At 36.7% G+C, this 15,756-nt stretch overlaps 1 protein-coding gene across 1 annotated transcript in view; it reads left to right on the top strand.

The window, feature by feature from the left end:
- Positions 1–15,387, top strand: part of LOC126162123 (protein takeout-like) — a 70,531-nt gene extending 55,144 nt beyond the window's left edge. The window contains exon 6 of the mRNA XM_049918411.1: positions 14,951–15,387. Coding sequence (XP_049774368.1) covers positions 14,951–15,105 — 155 coding nt within the window. The 3' untranslated portion in view covers positions 15,106–15,387. The remainder of the gene's footprint in view (positions 1–14,950) is intronic.
- Positions 15,388–15,756: the final 369 nt, after the last annotated feature.

The following is a 15,756-nucleotide window of genomic DNA, read 5'->3' as shown; positions in this document are numbered from 1 at the left end:
GAGTCAAGAACACCTTTACCATTTTGTGTCATCATAAACTACAGCATAGTGCTATTTATTATGATCAGTGTTAGCTGGGATACTCATTCACTTGTGATGAGTCCCAAAAGTGTGAACTTCAATAATTATGAATGTTATGTTGTTGTTCATGTTAAAATAACTTTGATACAAGTCATTGTTGCTATTCTCCATGTGACATTAACATAATTTGAGGCTGCATCTAATTCTTTAACTACAGCTGAGTAATAAACTGAGTCATAACCTATCTGATCAAAATGCCTAGTAGGGTAAGGGGTTTGACAGAAATATAAAAACGCTATGAGAAATGCATGCTTGAATATATATGCAGATGCTATCCAAGTACACAGGTCGAGTTGTTGTATTTGTAAATGAACAGCAACTGTGCAGTGTTCTCAATATGTCTAAGTGTCACTCCTAGTCAGAAAAGTGTCCTGCATTGTTGTGAATGCACTACGTCAGAGCTCAGTGCATTCAAATGTGGGCGAACAGTTTATGTTCATATGGTGGATGCTTCTGTCATTAAGGTAGCCAAAGTGTTTGGTGATTCAAGAGGCACTGTATCAAACATTTATATCACATACACAGGAGGCAGAAAAACATCACCTGCCAGGTCATAACGTTAACAGAAGTGTGTCTTCAATGATCATGACAGATGGTCACTGGAGAGGATTGTGATGAAAAATGTGGGGACGATAAGTATGAAAGTTGCTGCAGTACTGAATGCTGTACTTGTGAACCCTGTGAGCACCAAAACACAATGAAGGGAGTTTCATAATCTGGGAATAGCAGGTTAAACTGAAATTCTAAAATCATATATAAGTGACACAAATGTCTATAATGGGAAAACATGGTGCCAAAGCCATATAACCTGGACTGTTAATCAATAGAAGAAAATCGTTTGGTCAGATGAGTCTTGTTTCACACCATTTCCAATTTCTGGCCCAGTTTACATTCCACAAGTGAAATGTGGCAGGTGTTCAGTGATGATTTGGGCAGCCATATTGTGGTATTGGATAGGTCCCATGGTTACTCTGCTAGGTCACATTAGCACTGCTAAGACTTATGTGACCATTTTGGCTGATCAGTTCCATCCCACGGTACAATGTTTGTTCCACAAATGCGACGTTGTATTCCAGTATGACAGGACCCCTGCTCACACAGCTCTCATTGTCCAAGACTGGTTTTGTGAACACAGGGATGAATTGTTGCATCTCCCCAGGCCACCATGCTCACCTGGTCTCAGCTGTGGGTGTGAGGGGCTGAGAAAACTGCCCTACAAATGACAAAAGGAGCCAGAATTGAAAACAGGGCCTCCAAACACAAGGTGGAGGGTACAGAAAATTGCAAGTATGATGGCTTTGAACCTGAGAGTTTTAACTTTGGATGTAGGTTGGAAAGATTCTATCACAAACTTTAAATAAATTTTCCCGATAATATGAAATTTTTAGCTTCAGATACAATTTTTTCTGAAACTAACATATCTATATCAACGAAACTAATACAGAAATTAATGACATTATTTTCATTAAAATGTACTACAATTATGGCAATCAAATAAAAGGTTCACCAATACTTAGATATTATTTCTTAAATGCCAGTGTTTTAGGTCACACTCCTTTTTTGGAATTTCTTCTGTGTTAACAATATTGCCATCATGTAAGTAACACAATCTGAAGAAAATATTACACTTACGCATGTTTCAAATTTGGTTTGATTTGAACAAATAGTTTTGAGAAAAGTGTGCCAACCTTAGTACAGTCAACCATAGGAAATTTGCTCACGATCAGGAACCTTTAGCCCTCAAGTGGGTACATGGCTTACTCTGTACACGATAAGAACAGCTGTCTTTATATTACCTGGGTAAAGATGTATGAGCAAAATCTTAGTTTAATTACACAGCGATAAAATAAACTTACATTATTTGAGCTAAATCACTTTTCAAGTAAACAGTAACAAAGTAAACTTTCATTACATCACTCCATTACTGTGTATACATTACCCCACAGTAATGACCCATTCAAAGCATTAGACAGTGCAGCTGCATTAGATCTCATATTCAGTCACTAATTACCTTGTAGAGGATTGCCTCATTGTTGGATGGCAGTGTTGGCTTGGAATCTGTGTCATTTTCTTGTATGGATCATAATTTTTTTCTCACCTAGTTCACTGTTCATTTTATATTACTGTTGTTCACTTTGACATATGACAGCACAACTTATCAATGTGTTAGCTGAAACAATACTAAAAGATGATATCAGACAGCAATGCTGCAAGATTAGCTTACTGCTGCCTCATTTTATGCCTAAATGGTGTATGCTTCAGCAAGGGAATAGTGAAATTAAAACACTGTTCCTCCAAATCATTAACTAGGTCTACATCTAAATCTATACTCTGCAAACGACTTTGAAATGCAAGGCAAATGGTACGTCCCACTGTACCAATTATTGGGGTTTCTTCCCATTTCATTCCAATATTGAGCAAGGAATGAATGATTGTTCAGATGCCTCTGTGTCTATTGTAATTAATCTATCTTTGTTCTCGTGATCCCCATATGAGTCATAAGTAAGAGGCTGTAGTATATTTCTAGAATCATTTAAAGCTTGTTCTTGAAACTTAGTAAGTAGGCTTTCTCTGGATAGTTGACATCTATCTTCAAGAGTCTGCCAGTTCAGTTTCTTCATGATGTCTGTGACACTCTCCCATGGGTCAAACAAACCTGTGACCATTTGCACTGTCCTCTATTTACGTTCCTATTTAGTATGGGACCCACATACTTTAGCAATATTCCAGAATGGGTCACATGAATGATCTCAAAGCAAAACTCCTTTGCAGACCAATTGCATTTTCCCATCATTCTACCAGTAAACTGAAACCTAGTGCCTGCTTCACCCACGACTTAGCCCTAGTGATCGTTCCATTTCGTATTAGTACAAAGTGTTATACCCAGGTATTTGTAGAATACCAATCAACATAAATACTCTGCAAACTGCTGTTAGGTGCCTTGCAGAGGGTTATCAAGAAAAAGGCATTTTTAGGATTCAGTAACAATGAATTACTTAAGAAATGATGGTTTTTATTCAAGATACATTATGGCTTTTAACCAGTAAAATTACACTCCCTTTTAAGTTCATCCAGGATATTTATATTGGTAGATCATTATGTCTGCAGAATTAATAAAACACACACACAACACTGGTTATTACAGAATTTTTCAAAATACACTCTCCAGCATAAATAGGCCATTAATACCTTACAAGAATATATGAAGAAACTGAAAGCATTCTCACAGCTTACTTTTATATATCAAGTGCTATTACTATTTCAAATTCACCTCCCATACAGTTTCTCAGGCTAAGTACTTCTTACTCACTTTCATAATTTCATTTTTTCAACAAAAAAATAGAATTTTTTAAATGAACCCCTTCTTTCATTAAAATGAAGTGTAATAATCAACATCAGCAAACAATTTAGAACATTTCATTAACAAGAAAGATATGAGAAGCTGTTGATTCTATGTATTAAACATCACTAAAAATCTTATGCCAGTATGTGCTAGTGCTATGCATTTCTCACATTTTCCTAAATCTGTTTTTATGAAGGGAACCTATTCCAATTAGATTAGATCAAGTGTAGTTTTTTGTTCCATAGATCCACAGTGAGGATGTAGAGCATTTCATAACACAAAAAGAAGTTATTTTCATTGTGTTGGAGGAGAGCCATTTGATAAATACAGTCAATGGCAAGATTACCAGCAACTTTACTGAGAATTAGAGACAAACACCATTAAAATGTGTAAACTTGTACAATGATAACATAAAAATATAATTCAAATATTACTTGATCACTGCCGTACACACAATCATCCTTACATTTAAACTCTAACATAAAATAATAAAAGTAAGTCTATGAAAGTAAAAATAATACATCAGAAAATTGTGGCTGATATCACTTACCATACCAACTGATGAGACAGTTGACCTAAAACAAAATAGAATCCCCTCCCTCTCAATTTATGCAGGACATTAAACATCATATTTATCTGTTTATGGATTTTCAGTTCTTATTACAACTGTCTTAATAGAAAACACATTTCTTATTTATTTTGTGCCTCTAACATGTAATTTTACTTGCACGTGCATAGTCAATAAAATATGAATTACAGCATTTGTTTTGCTAATCTGTGAACTTCGTCTCTTCTTTCACTAGCACAATGGTTTCTAGCAGATACATGGCAAAAACTAAGAGAATATTGAAACCGGTAAATACGGTTTTAGAAAATCTTCCTTGTTTCACTTTCATTATGAACCTCAAATCTGTCTTCTACAGTAAGGAAACACTTTTCGTATTAGCATGGAATGTCCCACTCCACAGTACTGTTTCATAAGACAAGAAGGGATATACTAGTCCAAAATATACATTCCTTAGGGAACGGTGGTAATCTCTGTACTGCATACAGACCGGAGAGACAAGGCCAGCTTGTCGCTTCCATAAATGTCAATCATCTATTATGTTGTTGTTGTTGTCTTCAGCCCTGACACTGGTTTGATGCAGCTCTCCATGCTACTCTATCCTGTGCAAGCTTCTTCATCTCCCAGTACGTACTGCAGCCTACATTCTTCTGAATCTGCTTAGTGCATTCATCTCGTGGTATCCCTCTACGATTTTTACCCTCCACGCTGCCCTCCAATACTAAATTGGTGATCCCTTGATGCCTCAGAGCATGTCCTACCAACCGATCCCTTCTTCTAGTCAAGTTGTGCCACAAACTTCTCCCCAATCCTATTCAGTACCTCCTCATTAGTTATGTGATCTACCAATCTAATCTTCAGTATTCTTCTGTAGCACCACATTTTAAAAGCTTCTACTCTCTTCTTGTCCAAACTATTTATTATCCATGTTTCACTTCCACACATGGCTACACTCCATACATTTTATATCCTCTCTACTTCGACCATCATCAGTTATTTTGCTCCCCAAATGTATGCAGCCAAAAACTTAGACTCTGAAAAAGTTTTTGGCAGAATCTCATCATTCACAATATGTTCTCTATCTGGACCACTCAGTTCAAGGTGAATATTATTTGTTTTTCTACATTAACTTTTAAATTGTCTCTTCAAAAGCGAACTCGTCTTTTTAATAAAGCTTTGAATAATTCAAAATTCAATTCAATTCAAAGCTTACTGCCTGCACCCTGCACAACAGGTACCAGATGTGTCATCGGCATACGTAGTAATCAGAAGCTTATTATCTATACAGACTGGGAAATCATTTACATAACATATGAACAGATATTGGCCTAAAATGAAGCCCTGAGGAACACCGAAATGTATACATCTCATTCTTGCTTATCTTCTCTCCAGTATGTTCCTATTTTTACATACAATTTCTGTATACTGTTGTTTGCCTTTGAAATGTGTTTCTACCAATTACAAGACTTTTCCATCGACACTTCTCACTGCCATTTTTGAGAAGAGCACAACTTTATGAATTGTACTGAAAGCTTTAGAGAGGTCCCCATTACTACCGTTGCCTGGGACTTTCATTTATTTTTTCAAATATATAATGGACAAATTGAACTGCTGCTGATGTGGTTCTTCAACATCTTCTGAAACCACACTGGAAACATCTAACATGTCAGCACTGCTGTAATGTTCAAAGAATTCTTTTAATATTATTTTCTCCACCAGTTTGATAAATGTTGAGATTAGTGCAATAGTTCTGAACATGGTTTATTTTTCCTTTCTGTGTAAGGGTTTGACTACAGACAGTTTCAACTTGTCGGACACCTTTAAGGAAACTGCTTAAGACTATCTTAAGTTTAAATTTCTTCAACAGAAATAGTGTAATTTCATCCAATCCTGCCCCCTTTAAAAAAAAAAAAAGAGAAGAAGAAGAAGAAGAAGAAGAAAAAGCTATCAATAAGCTATAGAATGTCTTCACTGCATACTGCAGGTGGTATATTGCAGTTCTTATTTACAGCTGTCCAGCAAGACTTTGAAATATTATCTGAGGTTCTTACCTGTTGGGGTTCTTTGTGCCTTTAATCTCCTGACATCTTTGTGAAACTGGTATTTGTACCGCTTCTAGAGTTCTTTATCTTACTCAAAGAGTTCATCAATCTGTACAGGCTATACATGTTTTCCATTTTTCCTTCATATTTTTTTATTTTAACATCTAATGGTACAGGCTTTGATTTTAAATGTGGTTTTATAAAAAATATTACCATTTTAGTGGGGTGTTACTATTTAAGAGTCCAAACAGAAGTTCTAAGAATTTTTTCCATTTATTTTTGGCTCCGATGGTAGTCGCTACTGATTTCCAAGGTTCCTGACTTGAAGAATGTCTTAACATGTAGTTTGCAGATAGTATTCCCTTGTGCTCATTCATTTTTCTACGTTTGAATTACATATTTTAGCATGCACTGACTCAAAAGATCTGAGAATTGATCATTTTTGTTATAACATGAGTTACTGTACTACTATGAGAGTGAATCAAATATAAGTTAGAATTTTTTTATAAGTTCTACATCTACATTTATACTCCGCAAGCCACCCAACGGTGTGTGGCGGAGGGCACTTTACGTGCCACTGTCATTACCTCCCTTTTCTGTTCCAGTCGCGTATGGTTCGGGAAGAACGACTGTCTGAAAGCCTCCGTACACTCTCGAATCTCTCTAATTTTACATTTGTGATCTCCTCGGGAGGTATAAGTAGGGGGAAGCAATATATTCGATATCTCATCCAGAAACGCACCCTCTCGAACCTGGCGAGCAAGCTACACCGCGATGCAGAGCACCTCTCTTGCAGAGTCTGCCACTTGAGTTTGCTAAACATCTCCGTAACGCTATCACGGTTACCAAATAACCCTGTGACGAAATGTGTCGCTCTTCTTTGGATCTTCTCTCTCTCTTCCGTCAACCCGATCTGGTACGGATCCCACACTGATGAGCAATACTCAAGTATAGGTCGAACGAGTGTTTTGTAAGCCACCTCCTTTGTTGATGGACTACATTTCCTAAGGACTCTCCCAATGAATCTCAACCTGGTACCCGCCTTACCAACAATTAATTTCATATGATCATTCCACTTCAAATCGTTCCGCACGCATACTCCCAGATATTTTACAGAAGTAACTGCTACCAGTGTTTGTTCCGCTATCATGTAATCATACAATAAAGGATCCTTCTTTCTATGTATTCGCAATACGTTACCTTTGTCTATGTTAAGGGTCAATTGCCACTCCCTGCACCAACTGCCTATCCGCTGCAGATCTTCCTGCATTTCGCTACAATTTTCTAATGCTGCAACTTCTCTGTATACTACAGCATCATCCGCGAAAAGCTTCATGGAACTTCCGACACTATCTACTAGGTCATTTATATATATTGTGAAAAGTAATGGTCCCATAACACTCCCCTGTGGCATGCCAGAGGTTACTTTAACGTCTGTAGACATCTCTCCATTGATAACAACATGTTGTGTTCTGTTTGCTAAAAATTCTTCAATCCAGCCACACAGCTGGTCTGATATTCCATAGGCTCTTACTTTGTTTATCAGGCGACAGTGCGGAACTGTATCGAACGCCTTCCGGAAGTCAAGGAAAATAGCACCTACCTGGGAGCCTGTATCTAATATTTTCTGGGTCTCATGAACAAATAAAGCGAGTTGGGTCTCACATGATCGCTGTTTCCTGAATCCATGTTGATTCCTACATAGTAGATACTGGGTTTCCTAAAACGACATGATACTCGAGCAAAAAACATGTTCTAAAATTCTACAACAGATCGATGTCAGATATATAGGTCTATAGTTTTGCGCATCTGCTCGACGACCCTTCTTGAAAACTGGGCCTACCTGTGCTCTTTTGCAACGATTTGGAACCTTCCGCTCCTCTAGAGACTTGCGGTACACGGCTGTTAGAAGGGGGGCAAGTTCTTTCGTGTACTCTGTGTAGAATCGAATTGGTATCCCGTCAGGTCCAGTGGACTTTCCTCTGTTGAGTGATTCCAGTTGCTTTTCTATTCCTTGGGCACTTATTTTGATGTCAGCCATTTTTTCGTTTGTGCGAGGATTTAGCGAAGGAACTGCAGTGCAGTCTTCCTCTGTGAAACTGCTTTGGAAAAAGGTGTTTAGTATTTCAGCTTTATGCGTGTCATCCTCTGTTTCAATGCCATCATCATCCCGGAGTGTCTGGATATGCTGTTTCGAGCCACTTACTGATTTAACATAAGACCAGAACTTCCTAGGATTTTCTGTCAAGTCGATACATAGAATTTTACTTTCTAATTCACTGAACACTTCACGTATAGCCCTCCTTAAGCTAACTTTGACATCGTTTAGCTTCTGTTTGTCTGAGAGGTTTTGGCTGTGTTTAAACTTGCAGTGAAGCTCTCTTTGCTTTCGCAGTAGTTTCCTAACTTTGTTGTTGAACCACGGTGGGTTTTTCCCGTCCCTCACAGTTTTACTCAGCACGTACCTGTCTAAAACGCATTTTATGATTGCCTTGAACTTTTTCCATAAACACTCAACATTGTCAGTGTCGGAACAGAAATTTTCGTTTTGATCTGTTAGGTAGTCTGAAATCTGCTCTATTACTCTTGCTAAACAGATAAACCTTCCTCCCTTTTTTTATATTCCTATTAACTTCCATATTCAGAGATGCTGCAATGGCCTTATATCACTGATTCCCTGTTCTGCACTTACAGAGTCGAAAAGTTCGGGTCTGTTTGTTATCAGTAGGTCCAAGATGTTATCTCCATGAGTCGGTTCTCTGTTTAATTGCTCGAGGTAATTTTCGGATAGTGCACTCAGTATAATGTCACTCGATGCTCTATCCCTACCACCCGTCCTAAACATCTGAGTGTCCCAGTCTATATCTGGTAAATTGAAATCTCCACCTAAGACTATAACACTTACACTTCGGAAAAATTCATACAAATAAGCTAACTTTTCTATGTACCAGCAAACAGCCAGTTTCTTGGTCCTGTTTTCACTAAATAAACATGGCTGTCACAGCAGCCAGTTGCACATGGACATGTTGATGGCAACGTCATTGGTGAATCTGTTTTCTCTGATTGCTTCCTTTAGTGGTCCAAAGAAATGAAAATTTCAGGGCAATAAGTCTGGACTGTAGGAAGAATGTTCATGTCATCCAGAATAACTCCTGAAGTTTATGTTGAGTTCAGGCAGTTTTGTGGGGTCGAGAGTTGTCACAAAGCCTGACCACATCCTGGACTGGAAATGTGTGCCTTTTCTGATGATAGTATGCTTTGTTTGTTTGAAAAGTTGGTAACAGTATGCATCAGTCACAATACAATATTTTTGAAGAAAAACAATGAGAACAAGACACATAAAATCAAAAAAACTAGTGCGAGAACGTTCTCTGTGGAAAGACAGCTTCTGGTTTTGATGGGAGCAGATTCATCCTTTTTGTACCAGTCCATGCTGCTCTTTGTCGATTCCCGATTGTAGTGATGCACCCATGTTTCATTGCATTTCAAAGACTGTTGCAAAAAGTTTCCCCTTCAGTTTGGTAATGTGTGAATAGAAGTTTGCACACATTCAAGACAGTAAAATTTGTGCTCTGTGCCTACCTTCTGAACACTTTCCAAAATCCAAGATTGCCAGTGATGATTTCCTGAGCGCTACCATAGCTTGTCCCAACATCATTAGCAATTTCAGCAACTGATATTTGACAATCGTCTTCAATAAACTGTCTAACAATGCTAATATTCTCCTCAGTCTACTGGTCTTCAGGTGATGTCAATGAGATACATTCTCAACCATTTCTCGTCCTCACAAACTTTGTGTGTCTGGTGTACGCTTGACTCTTTTTGAGGTGGTTGTCCCCAAACAGTGCTGCTTTTCAAAATATCAGATGGGTTTACTTTATTATAATACCCTGCACATCAGATGATAGTACTACTTGCTCTGACACTGTGATTCTGACTAAACAAATGGTGTGACAACGTTCTAGCTGTAGAGAACAATCCCTAGAAAAGAAAGCAACAATGAGCAGAGATCATGCTGCTCTCTGTTTACAAAAAGGGGCATACAAAAATAATAGAGGTTTATACCTAATTCACAACTAATTTACTTTTCTAGTGGGTCCTAGTCCAAGCAGATCTTTAGTCCCTTAAGATAGGATACAACCTGTAAAATGTTTGCTTTCCTGAAAATCTGGTAAAGTTTAATGTTCAGATCTTCAAATATCTTAAGATTTACACTTCTATGACTCGACAATAATTTACTCAAATTTACACACACACACACACACACACACACACACACACACACACACACACACACACACACACGGACAGGGTAAATTTGTCAACACAAAATCTGTTCAACTACAGCACTTTTCTGTTGGTTATGAGCTTCATTTTCATTGATTAAACAGCAAAACTGTCACCTTTATTATATGCTCTACATGCCACCTTTATTATATGCTCTACAATTAAGACACTGCTACGTTATATCCTTCTAATGTGAAAAAAAATAAATGTTACCTACTGATTTATGGTGCTTTGTAAAAACTATTACAACTGAGCCAGTCCTGTCATAAATTATTCAAAAACATCTGTTTTGTTTTGTAAGTCTTGTATATTATAATACAAAAATGGTAGATCACTCATGTGAATAAGTCAGTCTGAGGCATATACGAGTCATGTGCCATACACTGGCTTGGTCTAGTATGGCCTTGGTGGAATGTTTACTTGTCACAAAAAACACCATAACCCTAGTGGTGCAGGTGTATTGCCTCACTAACATGGCATTTCATGATTAATTCTCCCAAGAATTAATAATTTTTGTCTTTGAGAAGAATAGCATTTGCTGCACGACACTGTACATTCAATTTACTGTTTCTAAAATTCAACTGTGTATTAATCTAAATCCACATTATTACTATGACCTACCCTCATCTGTTGAGATGTAGCAATGTGGAATCTTGTTCCTGTCCTACTTATATCAACAAAATTTATACTTTTAAATCTCGTGCGTATATTTTGTGTATCTCCATTTGCACTTTGCACCTCTATTTACACATGACCAATCTGGTAATTCATGACAATGTGGAACAGAGATGATGATTACATTTAAGCTTCTCAACTCTTACAGTCTTCTTTTGAGAGATCACTAGGTCTTTTGTTTCATTTCATGCTACTTTATTAGACTGCTAAGAACACACAAATGTCTTTGCACATTGAAGCTGTTATTACACATGATTCACAGAAGTTGCTGTGGGAAATGTTGTGCCTGGTTTCATTACCTGTTATTGCTGGTTGATACTTGCTGATTTTTTTTTTTTTCCTATTAGCACTTTTCTGCTGCATAACAACAGTTCCCTTTGTCTTTCTTGTTCATAGGAGCTCATAATGCATTGTAGGAAATTCTCAATATTGGTTCACCATCAGTGACCTGACTCACAGTGGATCTGTTATTTTTCTGAGGTAGAAAATGGCTGTCGTACTTTGTTTTCAATGTCCTTTTTCTTCCCATGTAGTTTGATATCATTCATTGCACTATCAGTGACTATAATTTTCTTCTTGCATGCTGCTTCTTGTATCTAACTTTTGTCCACCTATAGACAAGAGATGCGATACTTCACAGAAGTTGTATTGTACTCAGCTCATTTTCCTACATGGAGACTGTTTTCAGTGCACTGATTATAAACTGTATGCGCGACACATTTTAGCTATATTTGTGATTTCATCCTCACAGTTTGTACACAAGACTGGTAAGCCAGCAGTTAACTTGATGAATGTACAGAAATTCATATGCAATTCATTACATACTCATAGCGCACCTTCCACTGACGTATACAATTTGGAGGTGGTTCATTCTATGTGAGTGGCAATGTCACAGTAAAATGCTGACTTTCATTCATCAAAAATTTTATCTCCTCATTTTCAGCCATCCATCCTTCCATGAATACATATGCCTTAAATGAAAGATTGTGGGATGTTTGGGTAGTGCACACTTGGGTAGTGCACACCCATGGGGCACCACATCAGCTAATTTATTTCCATAAATTCCTCTGTGGCACATACAGAACATTTGCCTACCATTTGACATTACTCATGGAGATGAGGAGGAAACATGTGGCTTGAGGAATGTTATGACTACAGCGAGGATTGGCTTACACTCAATCAAATTAACGTAGATAATAACAGAAAACTGATAAGAAAGAGTACACCTATTCATTAAATTTTAAAGAAAACATTGCTTTTATCTCCTAACTGTAAAACACACTGACAATACCTGTTCTGATCAGGTGTACCATTCTCAATAAATCCATTTATCCATTCTGGGACCTTTTATCAAGCCAAGGCCAGGTCAACACTAGTACTGGGTCAACACTAGTTAAGTACATCTTCAAGTATGCACAGAACCAACCATACTATTACAAAGACTACTATTAAATTGAGGTTGCCACTCCAAAGGGCATTTTAAAGCTACTGCCAACTCAGTGTACCCCTTCTGTCTGTATCTAGTCTTCATCACGTGGGCAAATGTGATAATGTTTTTCAAAGTGTTTGCAAATCATGGAACTGATGAGGTTGGACATGGAAACCAATCTGGTATTTACCTCGTTGGATGTGGAAAACTGCCTAAAACCTACATCCAGGCTAGCTGACACACTGGCCCCCATGTCATGGAAGTACAGGGTGGTTACACCATTAAGTTTCACTACTTGAGCCTGTCAAGAGAGAAAACTATTTACAATATGAGTACCAAACTTTCTAGAAATTATGTTCAGAATGTGCACTGCAGCATTTGCATTGTTAGTAGTGTTAGTGCCACCACTCACTGTTAGGCATTGGTAATTGTATGGCGACATAGGGTTGAAACAAGCAGTAGTGTGCGTTACATTTGCAGTCAGTCAACATGGGTTTCATTCTAAAGTTCAACTTAAATGGCTAACTCTCAATTTGGCAATTACTCCTCGAAGATGCTGATGTAACCAACTTCACCAAAAATTGTTAAAGTTACTGTTGTCGTGGCTGAGAATGCTGCGCATAATGTGTGATTCTCAAGCAGTGGATGACAGCTGTAAATCCCCATTTGAAAAGTGCTACGAACAATCTGTAGTGAGGTTCCAGGCTGCCGTGGATGCAAATGGTCATCACACTGAGCAACTTTTGTAAGCTGTAACATACATGTGGCACACAGTGGAAACTAAAATGTGCTTCTTGCAAAGGTTTAGTTGTTATTTCTCTTCCGCCCGTCTTTACGAATGTTTCCATGAAGTTTTGTAGTCCTGTGGGGGCTCTCTGAAGTAGTGAAAGCTTAGTTGTAACCACCCTGCATAGAAAATGAGGACTGGCATGGTTACTCAACTACCAGTTCCAAAAACCTTGGGTTATCAAACCTAAACACAGCCACTTGCTGAGCTATCTGGGCATATCTCAATAAAATGAACAAAAAAATTGTATCGAAAGACAACTATTCTCTCTATCTCCACAAAGGAGGATTTTGAAAGAAGTAACAACTTTCACTGTGCCGAGATTTTATAATACATGTAACATTCTTATACTTGTATATTTAAAGTTATTGTAATTAAATTGCTTTAGTCAGAAACATAACAGCAGTACTTCTTAACTTGTTGATTGTCATGCCATGACAAAGTTTAAGTCAGACTCCAAATGTCATGTGAGTATCTGGTTTCATGCTACTTACAAACTGAAATGCTTTCATTCTCAATAGCTCCAAAGACTGGAAGTAAGTGATTCACCTTGACACCAGCCCACAAGCAAATTTCATAATTAACACAGAAACAAAATGTGACACACAAATTTTTAGCCTTTATGATCATTTTATCAGTACAATGATGACTGTTAGTGTGTTAAGTATCAGCTCATGTGATACTGTTTCAACCTAGTTACACTTAAATTCTGCAAAAAGCAATGTTTTTATTTATTTTCTTAATTCATTCCATGTCTGTAAGCGTTCTCCCCTTTGTGAAATCTGTATGTCAGATTAAACATTTTTTCATCTATTTGCTTCATTCTTATCCTTTGTCTGATAACATTCTCACAAAGGACATTTCTGACAACTAATGTGAAATTTCTGCACTTTTACAGAAGTCAGTTTCCTCTTCCCTTTTTATTCCACACCCCTCTATGAATTCTGCCTTTCTTCCAATTCCATTAATATAATTCCACTATCTAATCAGTAACAATTTCTGTTTCCTTTCACAGAGGTATTTTAAAAGCACCATTATTTCTTCTTCCTATGAATAAACTATTCAGATGAAGCTTTCAACTTTTTGTGCAAAAAAATTATTGTATCCCACTGAGTCAATTCAGACACTTCTCACAGTACTTCTATACAAACTATAAGAAATATAATCTAAGCAATTTACATGGTATAATTAAATAATACTGACAGATACTGTGACTTAGCACATTACTTTTTAGCTTAATTAATGTTACAAACACAAGCTTCATTATTGCAGATATTTTTAATGACAGTATGTAAAATCAATTTTGAGAAATATTTGTTTTTTTCAGAACATTACATTTGAGACATTTTTCACTCATCTTCTGTATGTGTTCTCTGAGAATAAGTGATGAAAAGTTCAAAATTAGCAATGGGAATTAATAAACACACTCTTTACAACTGTTTATAGCCATAATTGATTTAAGATTTCTTTAATTCATATTTGCATTATATTTTCTACATGGGTTGGTAATATCTGTAATTTCCAGCTTTCAAACAAAATAGTATTTTCCTCTATGGATTCCACTGAAAGGAAATCACGCAGAGAACACACTTTTCTAGATGAGAAAATACGAAGTCAATAGGAAACTGTAATATATACATGTGCAAGACACTTCAGATGTCTTTGACTAGTATATTATACTATGCAATACAGTACAATACAATTATAAATGTAATCATACTCTGCCTTTTCTTTTTTGCAGATGAGAACATGAATAAATTCCTAAATGAAAACTGGAAGGAAATTTTTGCTGAATTAAAGCCTACCCTAGAAACTGCCCTCAGTCGTATATTCCTGAATATTTCAAAAGGAGTATTTCTGAAAGTACCATTTGATGAAATGTTCCCTAAAAAGTGAAAAGTCAGAAGGTTTTGAAGACATGTACAGATGTTCTATACCAGCATTAGAAATAGGCAATAAATGTCTCTTTAAAAAAAAAAAAAAAAAAAAAAAAAAAAAAAAAAAAAAAAAAAAAAAAAAAATTGAGAAAGTGAATTACATTCTACCTTCTGCAACACAACATGAATCTCATGTTCTATGACTGAACACTACAAAATTTCACTACATTAACCTCCCAGAAATTTCATTTTTTATAGAAATTTTGTATAAAATAAATTATTACTTATACTGAAAACTGAAGCTGTGTTTAAATTGTAAGAAGAATTAATAATTTGCTGGAAAATATATTGTTTCTGGCAGGAATATCAGCATATATGTAACCCAATCATATCAGAATTCCTCATAGGGAAACATAGCACTAGTAACACCATCATGATGTGTCAAGATGCCACGTACAAGGACTGTTGGCGAGTGATAGCTTTCTTCATTCTTTTATGGTGCAGCTGAGAAGAAATCTGTCTGAAATTTCTCTTATACACATATGTCATTATACAGTAATAGTTTGGTACACCAACCATTTCCCTCTAATCAGTGATTCCCATATTTCTGGTTTTTTATTATTTCAATGTTTATTTTCCTCACTTTCTCTCCTGCTATGTTTACACTACT

This window comes from Schistocerca cancellata, chromosome 2, assembly GCF_023864275.1.
Source record: "Schistocerca cancellata isolate TAMUIC-IGC-003103 chromosome 2, iqSchCanc2.1, whole genome shotgun sequence".
NCBI classification, from domain to species: domain Eukaryota; kingdom Metazoa; phylum Arthropoda; class Insecta; order Orthoptera; family Acrididae; genus Schistocerca; species Schistocerca cancellata.
This window is presented reverse-complemented; position numbering and strand designations above follow the sequence as displayed.